Consider the following 23724-nt stretch of genomic DNA (forward strand, 5'->3'; position numbering starts at 1 on the left):
AATTCATCTCTCCCACTTCTCATTCCACAACCAGTCCACAGATTCTGCACTTCTAAAGATGGACCTGGGACACAAAATATGCACTTAGGAATTGTCCATGCTTGGTCAAAGGAGACCCACAACCTGTGTCTTCCTGGTGGATCTCAACTAGTATGAGCTCTCGACGCAGGCCACAGTTTTTCTGAGTGCATTTCCTAGAGCCCCCTTGACCTCCCTGTTCCGCAGGCTGTAGAGGAGAGGATTGACCATGGGCGTGAGGATGGTGTAGAAAAAGGAGAGCACTTGATTGAGCTGCCTCAGTGAGGCTGTCCTGGGTATCATATAGACAACGACGAGGGTGCCATAGAAAACAGTGACCACCATGAGGTGAGAGGAGCAGGTGGAGAAGGCCTTCTGCCTCCCCATGGTGGTGGGGATCCTCAGGATCGCAGCTATGATGCAGATGTAGGATACCAAAGTGACTACAAACGGGACGACTACATCCAGAAAACAGATTATGAAAGTCACCAGTCTAAGCACGGTGGTGTCACTGCAAGCGAGCTCTAGCAACGGGGCAAAATCACAGAAGAAGTGATCAATTGCATTGGGACCACAGAAGTGTAACTTGGAAAATTGTCCAGTGACTATGGTAGACATCAGTAATCCTGCTAGCCAGGACCCAGCCACCAGCTGGAGACAGAGCTTCCAGTTCATGAGGCTTGCATAGAGCAGGGGTTGACATATGGCCAAGTACCGATCATAGGACATGGTGGCCAGCAGGTAGCACTCAGCACCTGCAAAACAGCCAAAGAAAAAGAACTGCGTCATGCAGCCTTGAGCAGAAATGGTTCTGTCCCTGGTTAGGAAGCTGGCCAGCAGCCTGGGCAGGATAGTGGAGGTATAGCAGATTTCTACACTGGATAAGTTCCCCAGGAAGAAGTACATGGGAGTGTGAAGATGCCGATGTGCCACCACCAGCACAACAACGAGGATGTTGCCAAACATGGTCACCATGTAGATCATGAGAGAGAGGATGAAGAGAGGCACCTGAAGCTTGGGGACGTTACTCAATCCCAGCAGGAGGAACACCACTGGTGAGGTCTGGTTGTCCCATTCTTCTTTCTCCATGAGGTGCTGTAGGACCTTCTTTTCCCCATGAGGCAGGAAGGGAACCTGGGGAAGGGCATGCGTTTCTGTGTTTTTTGTGAAAATGAACTGGGAAGAAGTCACTGCCAGAGACAACATGGAGGTTTTCCCCCATTTGACTGAATTCCGACTTGGTTTAGGGGCACTATTCCTGGCGAAAGGGCAAGAAAAGGTTCTTTGAGAGGGCCAAACTGCTCTTCTTTGAAGAATCTCCTCTGATTAGAGAGGTGAGTTGCCGCATCGAGGTGCCTATTTCTGTGGAATGAAAGAGAATGTTCATTTGATCATATTAGATTGTGATGCGTGAAGTTATTGCCAGGAGTACCCAGCATAGGTTTTAGCCAAATTTCAAGCAACAGAAAGACGGGCCAGAGAGGAAAACTCCATCATGCAAAAAAGCCTTTAGGGGAACGCATCGTGCCATAGACAGCTTCTTTCCACTGAGGAAGAATGGACACCGAAGAGGGCTAGAGGTCTCAACTCCCTGAAACATTTGCTTTCTGATGACGCAATTCTGTCCCTGGACAGTCCATCTCTTTCCACTGACCAAGAGTGTCCAGGACTTACTAGCTTGGTAGCTGAAGGCACTGCAAAGGGTCTGTTAGACAGGAGACTCACAGGCAGATATGAACTTGGGAGAGAAGGGTGGGGAAAACGGGATTCCAGAGAAGAGGTACCTGAGGTTCTAAGCCAAATGAGGAAAAGCGATGTTGCACAAGGAGGAGGCAAAAAGGACAGGGGTGACGATCATTTGCTGGACATCTCTTCCTCCTCACCTTACATTTCTGGGTGCATTTGGGCTGCCTCCCTGCAGCAGCGCAGCACCTGGACCTCAGCATTGCCATCTGAGTGCTCAGGGCTCCCTGTTCAGCACTGCAATGAAGACACAAGAGTGTCCTGGGGGTGAGTGGGGGCTGAGGCGGTGCAGGATCCTTATGAAGCACAGGTTTCCAGTAAATGCCTGATACACACCTGATTGCCTGCCCAGGGAACGCCTGTGGCTGAAAGAGAAAGCCCACACCACCTCTCCGGGCTTCCATAACACTCGGGTCAGACAAAATACTGTCTCTGATGATGCTCTGCCTCAAACTTCACACATTTGACAGAGAGTTGGAGATGGCCAAGGCAGGCACCTGGAGAGCCCAGAGAGTTCCTGGGATGGAGGAGCCCTTTGACTCAGTGATTCAGTGCACCTACACTGGGATGCATTGTTCCACAAGGTGCTTCCATGGGGAGGGTACCCCAGAGTCGGTGCTCTCAGTAAATCACACCCCATGCGGATGGCTGAGAGACAGCTGTGAGAGAGCTGAGGCATTGAGGTGAAGCCCTAAGACACAAGCAAGATGGAGAAAGAGACAGAGAGAGAATAAGAGTTGAGACATTAAAGGACGTGTGTTGGCACGCTGGCCCCATACCCTCCTCTCCAACCTCTTCATGTCCACGGAGGTGTCCGAGTGCCCATCAGCTGATGCCCCGCAGCTCTGTCTCTGCACTGACAACCACGCTGCCTGTATCTGTTCAGTGGTGTCAAAGACCCAGGGAGGGTATCCAGAGGAAAGAGTGAGCTGGAATAAGAAAACGTGCAGGACAGGGCTGTACCAAGACACATGGCCCCACTTCCTAGTGGCCGCTGTGCAAAGAGCCACTGGCACATTAATGATACCCACCTCAGCAAACACAGCACCTACCTGTAGTCCCCAGCAGGATGTCACAGCCCTTCCTCTGAGGGGAATGGAGCATGAAAGGCAAGGTCGGGGGCTATCTCCTGCCTCTTCCCCATTCCACCCTCCCCTTTCCAATTCTGCCTGCAGACCCTGACCCATGGCTTAGTCGCTGCTCTGTCCTTGCACTCACCTGTCACCATCTCCTTCTGAGAGTCTTCAGCAGCACCTGAATATCCCCTTCTCTGCAGTGCCTCCCAGGTTTATAGAAGAGGCTCCTGAAGGTTCCTGCTGCAGCTCAACTCTCTGTGTCACAGAAAGTGAGCCCTGTGCAAGTGAAGCCCCGGGGGGATGAAAGCCCTGAGCGGCCCTCCCTTGGACCTCTGTGCTCTTTGGAGGCGGGGAAACGAGCTGGGGAATGAGCCGTGATCTCTTCCAGCTCATGGAGCAGAACTGTAATGAGATGCTCCTCACATCTTGTCCTTCTAGACTCCACGAATGGTTGTTGGGGAGGGAGGAGTGATTTCCTCCAAGCTAAGGAGACTGGAAATGTGGGACAGAATAAGTCCCTCACAGGGGTGCCAGGCTCTGCCCTTTAAGGAGAGAGGAAACCCAAACCTTCCCCAGAGGCCAGGGTGCTTCACTTGCTGGGGACTAAAGTGAGCTCAGCTGCTGATCTAGAGTGACAGTTAGGACTCCACCCTCCTAGAGGAATGGTGCACAGGGTTCTGCTTGGCTCCAGCTTTAGGTTAAGGGAGCTGACTTAGGTTAAGCTCTGCTGACTTGCTCCTCATGACAGGTGGACCCCTCAGGTCTCTCCTCTGAGTGCAAAGGGAGAGAAAGACCCTGAGACATCATTTAGGGTAGCAACTGCACAGAGCATTGTCTCCAGTGGAGTCAGACTTGGTGGTCAGGGCTGTGTCCCAGTAGGGTCTTGAAAACTTCAAAGAGTAGACATTCCATAGCCTGCCTGGACAACTTGTTCCAGTGTCTGTCTGTCTGATGTTCTTCCTGTTCCAGGTCAGAATCTCCCGTTTCAGGTTATAGAATCATAGACTCCTAGGATGGTTAGAGTTGGAAGGGACCTTAAAAATCATCTTGTTCCAACCCCCTGCTATGGGCACCTTCCACCAGTCCAGGTTGCTCAAAGCCCCATCCAGCCTGGCCTTGAACACCTCAAGGGATGGAACAGCCACAGCTTCTCTGGGCAACCTGTGCCAGTGTCTCACCACCCTCAGAGTGAAGAATTTCTTTTCCCATATCCAATCTAAATCTCCTCTTTTCCAGTTTGAAGCCATTCCCCCTCGTCCTATCACTACATGCCCTTGTAAAAAGTCCCTCTCCAGCTTTCTTGTAGGCCCCCTTTAAGTACTGGAAGGCCACTGTAAGGTCTCCCTGGAGCCTTCTCTTCTGCAGACTGAAGAACCCCAACTCTCTCAGCCTCTCTTCATAAGAGAGGTCTCCATCCACCTGCATCATAAGAATGGAACCATGTAGTTACCAAGGCTAATGGTTTCTTCAAAAGCAGAGTCCTTTTGTAACTGTAAGGTTGCAGCTCTTCCTGGTGGGGGTCTCTGCAGATCCATCTCTGATCACACATGAAGCCTTGCTCCAGATGTGCCCCAGCTGTTGGTGGCGTTCGATGTGTGTGAGGCCAGAGCGGGGGGACGAGGGGCCGATGAGCAGCCCTCCCTTGGCAGATCCCACCACCCTTCAGGCACACTAGCTGAAGGGGGGTTTAGCAGGTGGGTGGGACAAGACAATCTCCAGAGACCACCTCCAAAACCCTACCGGTGTGATCCTGGGATTCTGTGAGTGATGTGGTTTGAGCCAGTGCACCTGAAGGAATTTTTTCCTGGATGATATTTACGTTCACTCTTGGCTCTAGTTAAGGTCTGACCCACGCTTTGACTCCAGGGGAGCTTTTCTGTCAAAAACAAGAGCATTTTTCCTTTCCCACTTGGGTTCTGATAGTGACTCCCAGACACCCTGGCCACCTTTTTCCTCTACAAGACAGCTTGCTTCCAGACACTGCTCCCCTGACTGAAGGGAGCTGAGGGTCCTCACTGGTGCCTACCTGAGGCTGGTGGCAGCTGAAGAAGTGTGTCCTGATCAACCTGTGCAGGTACAGTCTGGAGAGCCCATTTTGCCAAGTTGTACCATGCTGTTCCTCCAGGAGTTCCTCAGCTCTTGCAACGTTGAGGTCTATGGTCAGCAGGGCCCTGTGAGCCTTGTGCAGAGGGCAGGAGAGAGCCAGTCAGCCTTCTCCAGCCCATGAGTCTCTCTAGGAGAAGACCCAGGTCTGCCTTAGTCACTGGTTCTATCCAGTTCCTGGACGCTGGTCTTCATGGTCTCCTCATTGCCTGCACCCAGGCATTGGAGTCCTGCAGGCCCTGCTCCAGTTGCTGGAAGACAGACCTCGTATCCTCCTCACCGGTGATTCCAGCTTGAAGTTCACTGCCATTCACACATGCCCACTAAGAACAGAGGATGCGCCCGCACAGAAGGTAGTTGGAAATCGGCTCCAAGGAGAACACGGGACACAGGCTACTGCAGGGCTCCATCAGAGAAGCCTGCTGACTAGAAACCTGTTTCCACTCACACTCCTTTTTCCCCCTTTGCTCTGTTTTCCTATTTTGTTGCCAAACCACTTTCCTGCTGGTTCTGTTTTCCTTTACACTCAAAAGGAGTTTTCCAGGGCTACACACAACAGGGACTTATCCAAGAGTCCCGATTTCAGTATAGATATAGCAATACACGGATTATGGTGCTGTAGGCATCCTAGTCAAGGGAGGGCTTAAAGGGAAATTGTAAGGAGACTTTTGCAATGGCTGCGTGGGTCTGTAGAAGAGATGCTTCTGAAATGATCATAGAATCATAGAGTGATTGAGGTTGGAAAAAGCCTTTAAGATCATCGAGTCCAACTGTTAACCTAACACTGCCAAGTCCAGCAGTTAATTTTGAAGGTGACTCATTTTGGCTCATTTTGGAGCTGGTTAATTTTGAAGGGGGTGACTCAACTCAATCCTTTGGTTCCATGTCAATCCCCTCTCTCAGACCAGTGTCTCCTCTTGCCGATGTAGATGATGAGTTGGGAGGGTCCCTGGACCACCCAGGGGATTAATGACTGAAGTGCTCTGGCTGCACACTTGCACAGGCTTGATGCCCAGCTACACCACCATGAGAAATGTAACAGAATTCATACAGCTTTTGCCAGAAATATCAGTTCCTAGCTGGCAGTCCAGAATACCCATGCAAGCCAGCAAGGCTGGAGAGGCATTTCCTGAGTCTGAAGACAAGTGGGCTGGATCAATATTTGTCTCATGCCATTGGGTAAAAACACAGAGAAAAGCAGAATCCTTACAGAGGGCAGTTCTGGTCTCCCATTTCAAGAAGGAAGAGGAACCCCAAGAAAAGGGAAGGAAGGGTCAAAAACACAACATGGTATTAGTTACCCTTGTCACGCATTCAACTGACTGGGTACTGAAATGGATCCTCACAACCATACCACATCTTTCCTGAAGACCTTTCCAGTCATTCCAGAGTGGAAAGTCCTTTTCACACCGCTGCTGGTGATTTATCTGCTCCCTGTCACGGGGAATGCAGTCACCATTGCCGTCATTTGACTCTGCTGCTAGTACCACACCCCCATGGATCCCTTTCTCAGCATCTTGTCCTTCTTGGCCATTTGGTTCACTTTGGTCATTCCCCTAACATGTTTGGCAGTCTCTGTGCTGCTTACAAGTCACAGACCTTCTCCTCTGTCTTCCTGGGCCCAGCTGAGTTTAACCTATGTGTTGTGATGTGTTTCCTTTGCTGCAGTGCCATTTGCAACCCCTCATACTACTCTGTCCTTACGAACTCCTGGTTGTGCTCCATGCTCATCTTTAGCTGCTGGGGAATGACATCTCTGTCCATGCTCAACCCACCTACTTGTATGCCATCGGACCCTCTGTGCCCAGTGTAGAGACTTTCTTCTGCGGCATTGTCCCTTTGTCGGGAGCAGCCCGCGTGGGCTCCAGCTACTATGAAACATGAGCATTGCTCTCTCCTCTTATTTTCAGATAATTTAGGTGTCACCCAACAGAATAAGAACACACAACCCTTTGGGTGTTTGAACTGACCCAGAAAATGGAAACTGGGACTGTGACCTCTGATTCACTGACTCACTATGCTCATCCTGCTGTAGGTGACTGAGCCTGAGCCGCATACAGCCAGTGGTTTAACCTCAGAAAGTTTTCCAGGCACAGCCAGTGCAGAAATTCCCCTGTGCCAGACTAGAGGCAAAGAACAAGGCGGGCGATTGGGTTCTAAGACAAGCCTGAGCCCCAAGCTCAAATGCCCATGCAAGCATGGGGCACCGCCCTATACTGAACTTCCCATTTTACTCCTTGGGTGAGTGCTACCCATTCTGCCCTGGGACAGAGCCTGCAGGGACAACACAGGCTATGGAGAAGCTTTGCATCCCTGCTTCAAACCCACCATCTCCTCCCCTCCCTCTCCTCCCCTTCCATTTTGAATCATCCTAATTTGGGGGGTCATCTGCTCTGCTTCTTTCTATGTCTAAAAGCAAATGCAAAGATGAAGGGAAAAACATCAGTCTTTAATGCGCTATTTTTTCTTGTGCTTCCTTCTGTTAGATGTGTATTTTGATGTAAAAAAAGAAAACCCACTAATTTAATGAGTCAGAGATTTGAGACTTGAATAATGAGTTTCATGTACTTCGTTGCAGGTGCCTATGAGAACTTGTTTCCCCAAGGCTCCCTCTACAGTCAATGGAGACACAAGAAAATGCTAGAGGCTGGGTCCTCCCAACCCATAACTGGCATGCCAAAGAAAGATTACAAATCTCTTCCAGACACTCTTCTCTTGCCCTGCATTTAGGTCAGGACATTTGGTAGTAATAGCAATGAGCCGCTGTTTGGAAACCACTGCATTTCGGCCCAGACGAATATCAGAGGAGACCGTGTGACAGAGTGTGTGGAACCATGGTAAATTTCAATCATTATTTAGAATACTGAAGAAGACAAGTTCTATGTGGTCCCTATTCCAGCCCCTCCCCCTTTCCTGAAGAAACAGAGAGCCAGAATCTGTGGAAGAGAGCAGGGGATTACAAAAGAGGTGCTTGATATTACTTGGTTTGAAATCAACAAATCCTCAGGGATTCCTAGCCCAAAAAGGCAAGTACTGAAAAGTACAAAAAATAGCTTTCAACATACACATTTGATTTGATTTGATTTGATTTGATTTGATTTGATTTGATTTGATTTGATTTGATGGTTTAGCATTTGTGCAATAGAAGAGATGAGTTTGGCACATAGGTATGACAGATGTTTGCAATAGGTCTGAGAGAATTTGGAATTTCCCAGGAATGGGCTGAAATGGCTAAAAGCCCCTTTAAAATCTTCTGTTCTGCAGAAAGAACCCTTTGTGAGTGTTTGAAAAAGGTAGAAAGAAGATGACAAATACTCTGGGGACTCTAACTGAAATGTAAAACATAAAAGCCAGGGTGTGAGAAATGCTTGGAGGACTATCTCTGTGTTCTATAGGAAGACTGCAGGAAAGGAAAGGCGTAGAAGAGGAAGGATAGACCTTGTCATCCAGACCATGAAATTATCACACTTGGCTTTGTGCCGTGTTCCTGCCTCGGCAGGATGAACTGAAATTCAGCATGGGACCAGAAAATGAAACTGCAGTTACTGAGTTCATCCTCGAGGGTTTCTCGGGGCTTGATCAAAGACTACAGCTATTTCTCTCTCTGGTCCTTCTGCTCATATACCTGACAACAGTGATGGGGAACACAACCATCATTTTCCTCGTGTGTGTGGATCACCGCCTGCAAACCCCCATGTACTTTTTCATCAGCAACCTGTCCTTCCTGGAAATCTGGTTTATGTCCTCCACGAGCATCAAATTGTTTGTGATCCTGGGTTCTGGTAGGAGAACAATCTCACTAAGCAGCTGCTTTGCCCAATCGTATTTCTATTTTGCCCTGGGCTGTACAGAGTTTGTTCTACTTGTTGTCATGTCCTTTGACCGCTATGTTGCCATCTGCCAGCCTTTGCGTTACACTGCCATCGTGAAGCCTCAGCTCTGCGTCCACCTGGTTCTTGCTGCTTGGGTCATGGGCATCACACTCTTGACTTACCGTCCGGTCCTCCTCTACAAGCTGACTTTCTGTGGCTCAAACAAGATCCATCATTTTTTTTGTGACAACTCCCCCTTATTCAAATTGTCCTGCTCTGACACCAGCCTGATTTGGAAAATAGACTCGGTTTTATTATCGTTTGTTGTTCTCAGTTCCTTATGTTTAACTCTGGCGTTTTACATAGGCATCCTTTCCTGTATTCTACACCTCCCAGCAGCCTCCGGCAGGAAAAAAGCCTTTGCTACATGTTCTTCCCATCTCACCACCTTGGCCATCGTATACGGGAGCTGCATTGCTCTCTATGTGCATCCTTCAGGAGATGTTTCCTTGGAGGCAAACAGAATGGTAGCTTTGCTGAACACTGTCCTATACCCATTCTTAAATCCATTCATCTACAGTCTTAGAAACAAGGCTGTGATACTGGCCCTGAATGAAGCCATTGCCCGTGCAACATGATAGCTTTTCCCTCAATCACGATGCCTTTCTGGACAGCAACTCCAATGATCTGCTCTCCTATGTTAAATAATACCAATGAATATGCATATAACCTCCAAACGCAGATGTCTCAGGAGATTTATGTTCTCATTGGATTGTTTTAGGTTGAGTGATAAGAAGCTCATCTGCAACTGAAGAAGGCACAAGCAATGTCAGGGGTGTAACTCACTTAATGTCCTGCTCCCCAACCCACCACAGCAGAGCCACCAGCTCATCAAGAGCCCATCTCCAGAAATCAAGAAGAGCACAGAGGCACAGTGGCAGATGGAAACCCCAATTACAGACTCCTGAGGAACGAACATCTCAGCTCAGCTCCTTCCAGGGCTGCCCTGGAACAGCCATCAGCCCCAGGTGTGAAACCCATCAAGAAGAATCACAGAGAGCAGCTCTCTGGATCACCATTTGGACTACGGGGATTGTTGCCTAGGGCTGTAGGACACATTATGGGTACGCTCCTTTTGATGCAGCCCAGGATGTGGTTGGCTTTCTGGGCCAGTAGTTCCCTGAGCTGCACTTTTGGCCTCCTTCAAAGGTGGGTCCAACACTTGATTGTCCTCTCTCACAAGAGACCTCTACAAATCCAATGACCTTTCAAAGATGATATTCCACAGAAGTATAGATCTTCCCCTGTGACTTCATTGCCACTATTCTGCCTGTTAATAAAGTGGTTTTAATTTCCCTCATCTTTCAGACCTGTATCACCTGTTTATATACAATGACCATTTCTAAAGTCAGCTTTTCAGATGCAGACTGTCTCGACAAAAGCCTTTTCTATTGCACTCCACTTTTCTCCTGCCCTTCCTCTTTGGTCATTCAGATTCCTGTCACCTATCCAGCTGCTGCTTTGAGCTTTAGGGAGTTACAAGTTTGCCTGTCTTTCAGTTGTCTAATTATCTCCTTTAGCCAAGTCTGTAACTACGTTTATATCTCTCTTTTTGTACGTGTCCATCTAAAGCATTTCTGATAAGATCATCCCTTGTAGCAAAGCAACCTCATTAGAAGCAGCTTGTCCTGAGCATCTGGTTGCAGAGGGTGTTTTATTGTTTATCAAACTTGATCATGCTTTACTTTTCTCTGCTTGCAAAGAGGAAAACTCCTCCTGCGCCTGGGTGCAGCCAGGTCTCTGAGGAGCGCAGGAGGGAGATGGTGCAATGGAGCTGTAACACCCAGCTGCAGACTTCAGGGGAGAAGTCTGAGGTAAGGAAAAGTGATGCAAATCCCAGTTGGCCAATGACAGGGATGGGGAGGACAGGGAGGTGAGGAGCAAAGCTGTCCATACAGTCTCAGACCTCAGGGGACTGCTTTTCCTGGCTGTCCAGACCTCCTGAGGATACTCTCTGCATCAATATCAACTGCTGACTGCTTCTATCGCCTCTTCTCTAACTGAACTGTTAATAAAAAAACCCTTTGAAATAAATTTAAAAAATATTTTCTATTAGGTTCTCTTTAAAATCTTCTTTCTAAATTACAGTATGAAACAACTCCAATTAGCTCTATTGAAGACTTGAAGCAAATGACAGGGAAAGAAATAGCTCATTAGGACTTTCTGTACCTTAATGAGCCCTATGGTGTATTTGACCCTGACTCCATAAACCTCAGACACTGAGAGGAGACTGAACAAAGTGCTCCAGAAGTCCAAGTCAGAAGCAAAGTACCTTGAAGCCTTGATTGGCCCCACTGAGGGTCGTTACTGCCAAAGCCTCCCCATGGGCTCGTTAGAGGAGATAGCTGGAGGCTGTGACTGCAGGTAGGCAAAGGCACTGTGCAGGTGGCTGTAATGCTGAGGAAACCCCTTGGCTTGGTTGATGCAGCAGAAAGGCCAGACCCTGACCCCCAGGCCCTGGGAAGGCAGGTCCTGCCCCTCACTGGTGGCTCAGGGCTCTTCCTGGGGGTGGTGGGGTCTGAGGGTGAGCAAGGCTGAGTGTAGGAAAACCGCACACCACCTCCCGGCTTCCCCGAGCAACAGGGTAGAAGAAACCACGTCCAGAGCCTCACCATAAAGTTGTGCCTGTGTTATGGTTTGAGAAACCCCTCACAATTTATGGTCCTTTAGACAATCACTCTGTCACCCCATGACCCCTGCCCACCCAGGAAGGGGAATCAGGCAAAAAACAAGCAAACACATGGGTGGAAATGTCAACAGATTTAATAGACAAAGATTGGATAATTTACATTACTAACACCAAAGAACCAATACGGATCCAGATACCAACACAAAATATACAAAGACTACACTCAGCCAACGATATCAGTCGGAAGCTGTGCACTCCCAGCAGTGGACAGTAAATGTGGGACACGGTGAGCGCTACGGCTTCGGGAAGAGGGGGAGGGCTGGGGGATCTGGCACTGGGGAAGAAGTTCTCAGGATGGCAGCCATCAAGGGAGAGAATGAACTTTGCAGCAAACTTTCTAATCTATATTGAATGTGACGACGCTCATGGTATGAAATAACCGTGGTGGCAGCTTGGGTCGAGTGCTGAGGTCTCCCTCCTGAGGTCCCCGCACCGGGCGAGCTCGAAAACGCTGAGACCTCGAAACCCACACACCACAGCTGGCTATAAAGTAAATATAGTCACAAATTCAGACACTAGAGTCCTGTAAAAGTGCAGTCTCACTCAAATTACTGTTATATTTGTCTTCTAATGTATATATACACACACACGCAAAAATATAATTCTCTAAAGCAATGAACTATTCCTTTAAGAGGTCCGTTGAATTTCTGTAGTTCAAAACGAGGAGTCCCATCTATCGTACTTGTCAGCAGAACTGCTACCCTGGACTTCCGGAGGGCAGACTTGGGGGTTTCAGGAGCCTGGTTGACAAAGTCCCCTGGGAGGCAGTCCTCCAGGGCAAAGGAGCCCAGGAAGCCTTCATGTTTTTCAAGAAGGAAGTCTTAAAGGCACAGGAGCAGGCTGTCCTCCTGTGCCAAAAGACAAACCATCGGGGAAAAAGACTGGCCTGGCTGAACGGGGAGCTAGGGTTGCAACCTAGGGAGAAAAAGAGGATTTATGGCCTTGGAAGGGCAGGCCACTCATGAGGACTACAAAGAGGTAGTGAGGCTATGTAGGGAGAAAATTAGAAGGACCAAAGCCCAGCTAGAACTAAACCTGGCTTCTGTTGTCAAGGGCAACAAAAACAGGTTCTATAAATGTATTAGCAATAAAAAGAAAACGGAGGATAAGCTCTGTCCTCTGGTAGATGGGACCGGTAACAGAGTGACCAAGGATGAGGAAAAGGCTGAGGTACTTTATGCCATCTTTGCCTCAGTCTTCAGCAGTAGAACCAGTTGTTCTCTAAGTGCCCAGACCCTTGAGATGGAAGACAGGGATGGGGAGCAGAATGAAGCCCCTGTAATCCAAGGGGAAATGGTGAGGGACCTGCTTCAGCACCTGGAGGTACACAAATCTATGGGGCTGGATGGGATCCACCTGAGGGTACTGAGGGAGCTGGCGGAAGTGCTCACCAGCCCACTTTGCATCATTTATGAGAAGTCCTGGCTAACCAGGGAGGTCCCAGCTGACTGGAGGTTGGCAAACGTGACAACCATCCACGAGAAGGGCAGGAAGGAGGATCCAGGGAACTACAGGCTGGTCAGTCTGACCTCGGTGCCTGGGAAGGTCATGGAACAGATCATCCTCAGGGCCATTACATGGCACATGCAGGAGAATAGGGTGATCAGGCCCAGTCAGCATGGGTTTGTGAAAGGCAGGTCATGCCTGACAAACCTCATCTCCTTCTATGACAAGGTGACCCACTTAGTGGATGAGGGAAAAGCTGTGGATGTTATCTACCTGGATTGTAGCAAAGCTTTTGACCCCGTTTCCCACAGCATTTTCCTGGAGAAACTGGCTGCTCATGGCCTGGACAGGTGTACTCTTCGCTGGGTAAAAAACCATCTGGATGGCCGTGCCCAGAGAGTGGTGGTGAATGGAGTTCAATCCAGTTGGTGTCTGGTCACAAGTGTTGTATCCCAGGGCTTGGTGCTGGGGCCGGTTCTCTTTAATATCTTTATCAATGATCTGGATGAGGGGATCGAATGCACCCTCAGTAAGTTCGCAGATGACATTAAACTAGGTGGGCGTGTTGATCTGCTTGAGGGTAGGTTGGCTCTGCAGAGGGATCTGGACAGAGTGGACTGATGGGCCAAGGCCAATGGTGTGAGGTTCAACAAGGCCAAGTGCTGGGTCCTGCACTTGGGTCACAACAACCCCATGCAGCACTACAGGATGGGGGCGGTGTGTCTGGAAAGCTGCCCGGCAGAAAAGGACCTGGGGGTGTTGGTGGACAGCCGGCTGAATGTGAGCCAACAGTGTTCCCAGGTGGCCAAGAAGGCCAACAGCATCCTGGCCTGTACCAGGAATAGTGTGGCGAACAGAACTGGGGCAGTGATCATCTCCCTGTACTCAGCACTGGTGAGACCCCACCTCGAGTACTGTGTTCAGTTTTGGGCCCCTCACTACAAGAAGGACATTGAGGTGTTGGAGCATGTCCAGAGAAGGACTACACAACTGGTGAGGGGTCTGGAGGACAAATCTTATGAGGAACGACTGAGGGAATTGGGGTTCTTTAGCCTGGAGAAGAGGAGGCTGAAGGGAGACTTTATCACCGTCTACAACTACCTGAAAGGAGGTTGTAGAGAGGTGGGGGCTGACCTCTTCTCCCTGGTGACAAGTCATAGGACCAGAGGAAATGGGTTCAAGTTATGTCAGGGGAGGTTTAGACAGAATATTAGGAAACACTTTTTCACTGAAAGGGTTCTTAAACATTGGAATAGGCTGCCCAGGAAGGTGGTGGATTTGCCATCCCTGGAGGTGATTAAAAAAAGGGTAGATGTGGTACTTAGGGACATGGTTTAGAAGTGGTTTCTGTCAGGGTACCTTCATGGTTCGATTGATGATCTCAAAGGTCCCTTCAAACCTCAGCTATTCTATGATTCTACAACATGTACTGCTGAATGGTGTTACTGCTGCCTGGGCATTTCCACTTGTTGAACTCGGTGAAGTTCCCCTCTGCTCCTTTCTCCAGCCTGCTGAGGTCCCTCAGCAGGGCAGCACAACCATCTTGTGTAGCAGCAACTCCTCTCAGTTTCATATCGTCTGCAACCCGCTGAGGGTGAACTCTGCCCCACCATCCAGGCCATTAACCAAGTTGTTAAAGAGCATTGGTCCCAGTGTCGACTCCCCACGTACAGACATAGTAAATGACCTCTAGCTGGATTGTATATCTCTGGTCACAACCTTCTGACCCCAGGTGTTCAGCAAGCTTCCAATCGACCACCCTTTCACAGAACCACAGAATCATAGAACCTATGATAGAGAACTCCTATATTCTTTTCTGTGTTCTCTCTCTAATCATAGAGATCTCCAGTGACAATAATGGCATTGTTCCCCTGTTCAGCCCCACATTGCCTGACAGAATTTGGGGCAGCTACTCAATTTCATGTTCAAACCTAGGCCCAGAGAGCTACATGAGATGCCAAGGCTGGCATGGACCACACGGGACCTACGAGAAAACAGTTCCCATTCAGGGTGGATGCATCACAGATGCCCCAGACAGCATCGCAGAGAGTGCTATTTGGTGTCTGTTCTGTTGTCTGATGCCGTCACTCAGAGGCATGAGCCAGACGTATCTGTCACCAGGTCTATTCAGAGGCAAGGTCTGACCCTTCTCTATCCCACAGCAGCACGCATTGCATGGACATGAAGCACATCACACAGGCATCTTCACTCACTCCCTTGGTGATACAGTCAATGAAAAGACCAATAACTTGAACAGTGTGCCCAAATATATCTTGTCCTAAAGGAGAGCATCGTCCAGGCCCAGCAATGGTCCATATCAAAACTCAATTGAAACTCAAAAGGAATTCCAGGGCACCAAGATGAGCTTTTGCTACTTCGGGAACAGTTAAAGAAGCCCAAGGGATAATGTAGCATCACTGCTGAATTTAGTAGGAGTAGGTGTAGATAGATCTGAGATACTTGATGCCCTCTTTTCCTCGGTTACCACCAGCAAGGTCTCCCAGGCCTTTGTGCTTTGAGGCAGGATTCTGGAGGAGAACAACCAGCAGTGGATGGGGAACAAGCCAGGATTCACATGAGCCAACTACACACTTACCAGTGCGTAGGACCAGAGAGTTTGCATCCAAGGGTGGTTTTTTTCACCAGGAGGTGCTGCTCTGTGATGATCCCAGCAAGAAAGGCACTCAGCCTCCATAAGGGACCTTTGAAACTCTTCTGACATCTACCCAGAGAAGTCTCCAGGTTCATGAGCAGGTTCCCATGAAGAACCGTAAGTATCCTGGCATTCAGTGGCCAGGCAAAGCAACAGGGTGCCAACAGTCTGGAGGATCTTGGGATGACTTCTTAACACAGCTGCCAGGTGGGCCAGGAAGGGTGGTGCTCACCTAGCCCAGGTACTGGCCAACATGGAAGAGCTGGTCAGGGTGTGATCATCCGTGTCAGCCCTGGCTGTCTTGACCAGCAAATAGTGGCGTCCCAGGTGCCAAAGAGGAGTGAGGAAGGCCAGCAGCTGAGCACAGATGGGGAGAAGACGACTTTGACGTGCGTGGGAGACTGATACAAGCGGTGCCCTGGGAAGCAGCTCTGAAGGGTGAAGGAGCTCAGGGAATCTCATAGGCCTTACAGGACAGCCTCCTCCAAGGGCAGGAAAGATCTCTCTGAATAGCCATGAAGAGAAACATCCCTCTGAGGAGGCTGCTGGTGTAAAGTGAGTGAGCGCCAGGGCCAAAAGGCAGCAGGCAGGAGGTGGAAGCAGGGGCAGCTGCCAAGGAGGAACTGGGAACCCTTGGCCCAGCATGGAGGGAGGGTGTCAAAGCCAAAGCTGCCATGGGCTGGAGCGTTGCAGTGCTGGGGAGCAAAAGCCCAATGAGCTGATGCAGGCTTGGAGGGTCATGGGGAACGAGTCAGCCTCTGCCGGGAGGCCTGTGACAAGTGGGCACTGCAGAGGTTTGCATCTTGAATGCATGCCTCAGCCTAGGAGAGGGGGGGTGCCTCCTGCAAGGGATGGTGCGGGGGCTGTGCCAGTCCATCCATATGGCTCTGGATGGTGCCGACTCTACTTGAAGTCATTCCTCTAAGCCAAATGCATTGGCATTAATGCAAAAGTGGCTAGTTAAAATCAAACCTTTTCTTCCCTTTGTCTCTCTGCTTTGACATCTTTTCACTTTGACTGCACTCCCAAAATCTCTTTAATGAGCCACATGAGAACTGAAGACTAAAGGAAATTTAGGTCCCGACTTGGTTCCTTCGGGTGTTTTTTTGTGGGAATGAGCCCTCTGGTGCCGAGTTCCTGAACTGCAGATCCTGAAAAGCTGACCAAGCTTCTGGAGAAGCAGCAAACCTGGAGGTTTCTGAGGGTGTTGGCAGGCCCTGCTGACGTCCCTCACTGAAGAGACCATGGAGGGAATGAGCAGACAAAGCACCTGTCTCTGGGGACTGGTAAAGCAGGAAGTCGAAGGCACTTGGTACAGGAGGAAATTTAAATGTGAAGACCCCTGTGAAAACCCTTGATGTGCTTCACCAAGCAGAATGGTCAAGCCCAGAGCCCCATCCCCTGGGAAGGGGTATCCTCGGCCTCTTGAAATACTCTTGGCTCTTCCTGGGGGCAATGCAATGTGGGAATGTGTAACACCAGGTGCAGATCAGCGGTAGCGCACGTCCCAGGCTCTGTGGAGGGCAGGTGAGGAGAAAAAATGCACTGGAGCTGTCAGAATCTGGTGTCCTCTCATGGCGCACAGTGGGAGAGACAGAAGCCATAGCTGAGCAGACAAGGCTCTCAGTTCTGTTTGGGTGTCAAAGCCCCACCAAGGTCCTTGGCCGTCCCCACCACAGCTGCACACTCCTACTCCTGTGCCTGCTTCCTTCCTGCCAGCACTGGGGTTTTCTGGGGCTATGCCGATGCCTGTGACTTCCCGACAATGCATGTGGATTCTTCAGTCATGATGACTTTCCAAAATGTATCACAGCAGCCCTCTTGTGACATTGGGCTGCTCTCCCAACATCTTTAGATTCATCCCATCTGGTCCAATGGACTACTAAGGGTTGACCTTAGCTAAGTATCCCCAGACTTGATCTCCATCCACTGCTGGGTTTTGCATGGGGTTTTGCCTCTTAGGCACATGGAACTGGGAGGCCTTGCTGGTGAAGAAGGAGGAGAGAAGAGAACAGAGAAAAACTTGGATCTATCTACACATGCTCTTACCGAATTCAGCAGTGGTCACACACGATGTTCAATTCTTCTTTCAAAGTTCCTGGAGTAGTAACAGCTCATCCTTATGCCCTTGAACTTCCGTGCAAGTGTCAGCTCTATAGGACCTGTGGCTTTTCTAAAACCAACCATATTTCTGAATTCTTCCTTTGTTTTAACACATGCCTCCTCATCTCGCATGCTTCATTTTCTCTATGGAGCTTCCCCATGAATTTTCTGTTTCCCCAAGCTCCTCTCCTGACAGCTGGGCTTGTTTTTTTCTGACTATTGGTATGACTACACTCTCATACTTGACACATGCTGTCCTTGCAGATGAGGTATACTGAGCTCTGCTGCCCTTCTGTGCTGCTCACATGGGCTCCCCGACTAAAAGTCACAAGACGAGGCCAAAGACTGCTCCTCTGAGGTCTAGCATCTACATTCTTCTATTCTCCTTCCTTTTGGGAGGAGAGACCCCACTATTTCATGGACATGATAGCCAAAGCTGACATTCTTTACATGTCCATGTCCAGCTCTACCTTCTTTGAAATTAACAGATGCAGATGAGCATTACCATTGTTGGCCAATCTGGCAGCTGTGCTATAAAGACTGGGGTCCTCAGCTGTGTCTTGACCAATATTCTCGAGAAGCCTCCAGGACAGTTTGCATGCAGTTGTGGTCCCCTTCCAGTGAATGCCAGGGCAATTAAAGTTGACAGGGTGATGTAAATAGATTTGTTGTCTCCCACCACAATGTAACCCTTACCAGTCTCTTTTCTGATCCTTACTGGTTCACCCAGTTTATTTATCACCTAGAGGAGCTCCACAAATCTAAGCAGGTCCTTCACCCTGAGGGCAAGCCTCTCTCAAAATTTCTGGCCTCCTGATCATCCTGCACCCACCCATCACAGCACCTCAGTCATGGGAGATGTCCCAACACCCCTCAGCTCTTCTTCCCTCCAAGTGGAATGAAGAGATGGCACACACAGCTCCAGCCCCTCCTCTCTGTGCCCAGGCTGAAGGCCCTGGGGCATGGCTGGGCTGTGGCACCTGAGCTGTGGCACACTTGGGCTGAGAGCAGACTCGCAAGACCTGCTTCCAAGGCCCCAAGACCTCAGTTGCGCAAAGGATTTGCTTCAGAGCAGAGACATGCTGGAGTGGATGGCAAAGGGCAGTGTGAAGAGGAACTGAGGTGCACACAAAGGGAGCAAACTCTGTGGTGGAGATGAAGCTGGTCTGAGGAAGAACAAGATGGTGTTGAAAATGTCCTTGGTGTGAACATGCTGTGATTCAGGCCCACTGTGAAAATCATTGGCCTGATCCATGATTCTATCATCAAGGGGATGGCTAAACAATTCAGGAGAGAAGAACCAGCATAGTTTGAGAGTGAAGGAACACGAGAGGAGACCATGGTGTGATGTGCTTGCTGTTCAGGTGCTGCCCAGTTTCTCTGGAGAGAGAAAGGGACAGAGCTTGTGCCAATGCAGGGGTGGGACTCAGTCAGTGGCCCAAAGGCACCCACTCTGTCTGAGATGCTCTGGGTGATGGCTGTCACACAGCCAGGCTGGATGGGGATGGAGTTCCTGTACAGGACCTCGGCTGTCCCTGTCAGGCACATGCAGTTGTGCTGGAGAGCCCTGGCACCTCCCCTACCACTACAGCCCTGAATTTGTAAACTAAATTGAGGTTCAGCTGCCCTGAATTAGGTCAGGCAATGAAGGGATGCACGTGAGACACCTGCCATTCTACTCCAGGGACATGTGGAAAAGACAACTGATGGAGAAGAGAGAAACTTAACTCTGCCCATGCCGCACGACTGCATTTGGTCAGCTGAATCCCTCTATGGGCTGCCCTGGGCAGAAGGAAGAGTTACAGGGGCACATGTCCTCCACGTGGACACCTTCTGTCATTGAAGTTGGCCAAAGGGATTTCCCTCCAGCCTCCACCAAGATGCCCCCAGATGCTGCCCTGTCTCTCTGAACTGCTCCAATAGAGCTTGCAGTTCCCAACATGCCTCTTGGTCACCTCTGGCACCACAGATGTCCCCAGGTGTCTGTGTCCGAACATCTTCCTCCTGCCCTCCCTCTCCACTCATTCACAAGTGAGCTGAGACCAGGAGCTCTCATGCAGGAGCTGCTCTTGTGCCCATGTGAAGTGAGGCCAGAGGAATGCCACCTGCTGGGGGTTTGTGGTGGGCATGGGATGGAGCTCTTGTAGCCCCAGGGACTACAAACCCAGGCTGAGAAGCCTCCATTGACTCAGCTGAATCCCTTCCCTCCAAAGAAGAAAAGGAGGTTGCTCCCTGGCATTATCCTGCTGTCATGTCTAATACTAAACCAAAACAGTTACTCTTAGACTTAAATTTGCAACAGCTAGAAATAAGTCTCTCTCCACATCTAAGGGTGGGAACACGAGGGACTCCTTCAGGCTGTTTACCAGTAGGTTCCCCTGGAGCCCCAGGGACACCTCCAGGGAGCCCAGAGGGGACAGAGAGAGTGCCACCGTGGGCTGGTCCTCTGCTGCTGAGCTGGGCCGGGCTGCTGGGATGGAGGGAGCTCCTGGCAAGCAGGCAGCGCTGCAGAGAGACAGCTCTGCCCCGGAGCAGGGCTGGGGGCACTGCCTGCAGGCAGCGAGAGGAGAGGAGCAAGGCAGAGAGAGCTTAAAGGCAGTTGGGAGTGGGGGGTGCTGAGAGCTCACTGGGGCAGAAATCTTCACCGCCCTCTGCGTGGTAAGTCTCGGGGTGCCGGGCAATGCAGCTCCAGTTCCTGGAGGGATCTCCTCAAGCTGGTCCATCTGAGAGCTGCTGGGCTCTGTCAGGAGGACTCTCTTAGTTTCTTTGCTATAGAGGAGGAGGATGTGCTCCAGAGCAGGGCTTCCCTGCTGCCCGGTGAGAGGGACAGGGCCCGAGGGCTGCCTTCTGCTGGGGATGGTTGTGGAGGTGTGCGTAGGGGTGTGCAGGCAGGGGTGGCCAGGGCTGTCCTTGCCATCAGGGTCCCTGCACCCCAGGGTCTGTGTGCCGGGGCAAGGACTCTGCCAGGGTCAGCTCTCCGCCTGCCCGGGGAGCTCCCATGGAGCTTCTGTGGGGAGAAGCAGTGGGTGGAAGGAGTGACTGCCAGCAAGGCAGATGCCTTCTGTTGCTGAGATGGACCTGTGTGGGTCAGGGCTGCTCCCAGATCCCCATCACCCCCAGGACATTTGCACAGAGTCCTTTTGAAGAAGGACATCGAGGCACCTTTCCCCTGAAAGGGAACAAGTCTGTGCTGTGGGATTTCTCCTCTCAGCTGCTGGGTGGGCAGTGGGAGGTGGGAATGGAATTCTCCTTTGTGGAGAAGGCACAAAGACCCCCGTTCTCGATAGCACTTCCCTGAACCCCTCCTGAGCCCCCACACACCCAGAGATGCCCCCGGGCAGCGCTGTGCTGCCAGGAGGGGTCTGCAGGGCAGAGCTGAGCACACAGCGGGTGGGATGGGCTCTGGGGCACTGGCAGGGAGGAGACCCGGGGGCAGAGAAGCAGCTCCAGGCAGGGGCAGCTCCTGGCAGCCCAGACACAGGCAGGGACAGAGGGAGCTGCTGCCAGACATGCCCGGCCAGGGGAAATCCCGGCACCTCCCGCCATACCCTCACCTCCGAAGCAAGCCTCTGCTCTCCTCTCCCGCCCACCCCACAGCCACAGGGTCCATGGCCCGAGATGCCTTCTCGGCAGCTGCACCTCCAGTCCAGGAGAAGTGAGTGTGTCCTACAAGTGATGCACAACATAAAAACAAGTGTCCTTCAGTGTCTCTGTCTGGAGACACTGTCACTGAGGAGAAGGCTTCTCTGCACACCTGTCTGACTCCCTCTCCTCGCTTCCTTTTTTCAGAGCACAGAGGCATTTCTCCTCGTTTCCCCACCCCTCTTTTGAACTCTGCATCTCAGGAGTTGGGGTGGGGGAGCGGGTCAGCTTCTCTACTGTCTCTGACTCTGGGAGTCCTGCCCCAGAGCTGTCCTCATGGAAAGGAGGTGTTGAAGCAGTATTTTAATCGATCAGGGAGTGTGTCATTGAGTTTGTGGGGTTGGGAAGGAGCTGGATAATTCCTCATTCAGCTGTGGGAGGGGGATTTCTGTGAGGAATGGCATTGGGATTTCCTCAGAGAAGTCTCTCCCAGTTTGTCACTGCCTTTTCCTCCTTGGACGGGTCACCCTGCCCAGACGCAGCAAATGTCCAATGGCAGTTCCATCACACAGTTCCTCCTCATGGAGTTTGCAGAAACACAGGAGCTGCAGCTCGTGACCTTCTGGCTCTTCCTGGGCATCTACCTGGCTGCCCTCCTGGGAAACGGCCTCATCATCACCGCCATTGCCTGCGACCACGGCCTCCACACCCCCATGTACTTCTTCCTCCTCAACCTCTCCCTCATAGACCTGGGCTCCATCTCCACCACTCTCCCCAAAGCCATGGCCAATTCCCTCTGGAACACACAGGATATCTCTTACTTTGGCTGTGCTGTCCAGCTCTTTTTTGTACTCTTTTTTATGTCAACAGAGTGTTCTCTCCTCACAGTCATGGCCTATGACCGCTACGTTGCCATCTGCCATCCCCTGCACTACGGGACCCTCCTGGGCAGCACAGCTTGTGTCCGCATGGCAGCAGCTGCCTGGGGCAGTGGGTTTCTCAATTCTCTCCTGCACACGGCCAATACATTTTCACTGCCCCTCTGCCAGGGCAATGCCCTCGACCAGTTCTTCTGTGAAATCCCCCACATCCTCAAGCTCTCCTGCTCACACTCCTACCTCAGGGAAGTTGGGCTGATTGTGGTTAGTGCCTGTTTAGTCTTTGGGTGTTTTGTTTTCATTGTGGTGTCCTATGTGCAGATCTTGAGGGCAGTGCTGAGGATCCCCTCTGAGCAGGGACGGCACAAAGCCTTTTCCATGTGTGTCCCTCACCTGGCTGTGGTCTCCCTCTTTCTCAGCACTGCCATGTTTGCCCACCTGAAGCCCCCCTCCATCTCCTCCCCATCTCTGGACCTGGTGGTGGCAGTGTTGTACTCGGTGGTGCCTCCAGCAGTGAACCCCCTCATCTACAGCATGAGGAACCAGGAGCTCAAGGATGCCCTATGGAAACTGGCCCAATGGACGCTGTTTCACCGACAATAACCTGCCACCCCTTCGCTGCACATTGCCCAGGGCTTATCTTAGATCATGAGCCTAATTTTTCTCTTGTCATAACCCTGCTGATTGATATTTTTCTGGGTTTATACTACTTGTGTTGGGGCTTGATCCTACTGTGTCTGACCCTTGCACAACACTGAGTCAGATGTGGCCGGTCAGGTAACAGCTCTTATATGAAACAGGATGTCTCAGGTAGAATAGCAAGAAAAGGGAAAAGCAGGGAAAAACAAAACATTGGCGGAGATAAATATTTTTTAATAGAACAGTAACAGAAAATAAAAGCAGTAGCAGTAGCAGTAGCAGTAACAACAACAATAATAATAATAAGTATATATAGAATAAAGTGATGCAAAATATATTACTGTCAACACCCAATGATCATTTGCCCCGCCTGTCCAGAGAAGTGATCACCGATTCCTTCCCCCAAGCCAACTCCCATTTATATACTGAGCATGACGTCTATGGGATGGAACATTCCTTTGGCCAGCTTGTCTTGTCTGTGCCCCCCCACCTTCTACGGGAAGTTGAAAATGTCCGTGACTTAATATAAGCATCACTCAGCAACAACTAAAACAATATGAGTTAACAATGTTATTCTCATAGTCAATCCAAAACACAGCAGCTACCAGGAAGGATATTAACTCTATCCCAGGCAAAACCAGGACAGCGTCCGCCCCTTATTCTATACCATTTACCTCATGCCCAGGTCTTACACTTTTCCATAAATCACCACCGTTTTCCTGTCTTTCATATATGTATATATGCACAGAGATAACTTTCCCTTAGTCCATGGCCCATCCCACTGAAATGTCCATTGAGTTCATTTAGTCCATGACTTTGGGCTCCATCTGTTGTAACTGTCTTTCCCGGCAGGAGACGTGGTGTGTGATGTTGAATTGTTGCGTGCTGCATCGGGAGCTCACAGCTGGTGTAGCCGGCAGGG

At 50.5% G+C, this 23724-nt stretch overlaps 2 protein-coding genes across 2 annotated transcripts; one reads left to right on the plus strand and one right to left on the minus strand.

The window, feature by feature from the left end:
- Positions 1–147: 147 nt before the first annotated feature.
- On the minus strand, positions 148–6704 carry LOC309684421 (olfactory receptor 5AP2-like; the record flags this gene model as incomplete). The annotated part of the gene is made up of 2 exons (XM_082500342.1): positions 148–1026; positions 6645–6704. 2 exons carry the CDS (start codon positions 6702–6704, stop codon positions 148–150), a joined length of 939 nt encoding a protein of 312 aa, XP_082356468.1.
- A 1753-nt stretch (positions 6705–8457) lies between these two features.
- On the plus strand, positions 8458–9390 carry LOC309684389 (olfactory receptor 6E1-like; the record flags this gene model as incomplete). Its single annotated transcript, XM_082500313.1, has 1 exon — positions 8458–9390. One exon carries the CDS (start codon positions 8458–8460, stop codon positions 9388–9390), a length of 933 nt encoding a protein of 310 aa, XP_082356439.1.
- Positions 9391–23724: the final 14334 nt, after the last annotated feature.

This window comes from Vanellus vanellus (assembly GCF_965231255.1).
Source record: "Vanellus vanellus genome assembly, contig: HAP1_SCAFFOLD_70, whole genome shotgun sequence".
Taxonomy (NCBI): Eukaryota; Metazoa; Chordata; class Aves; order Charadriiformes; family Charadriidae; genus Vanellus; species Vanellus vanellus.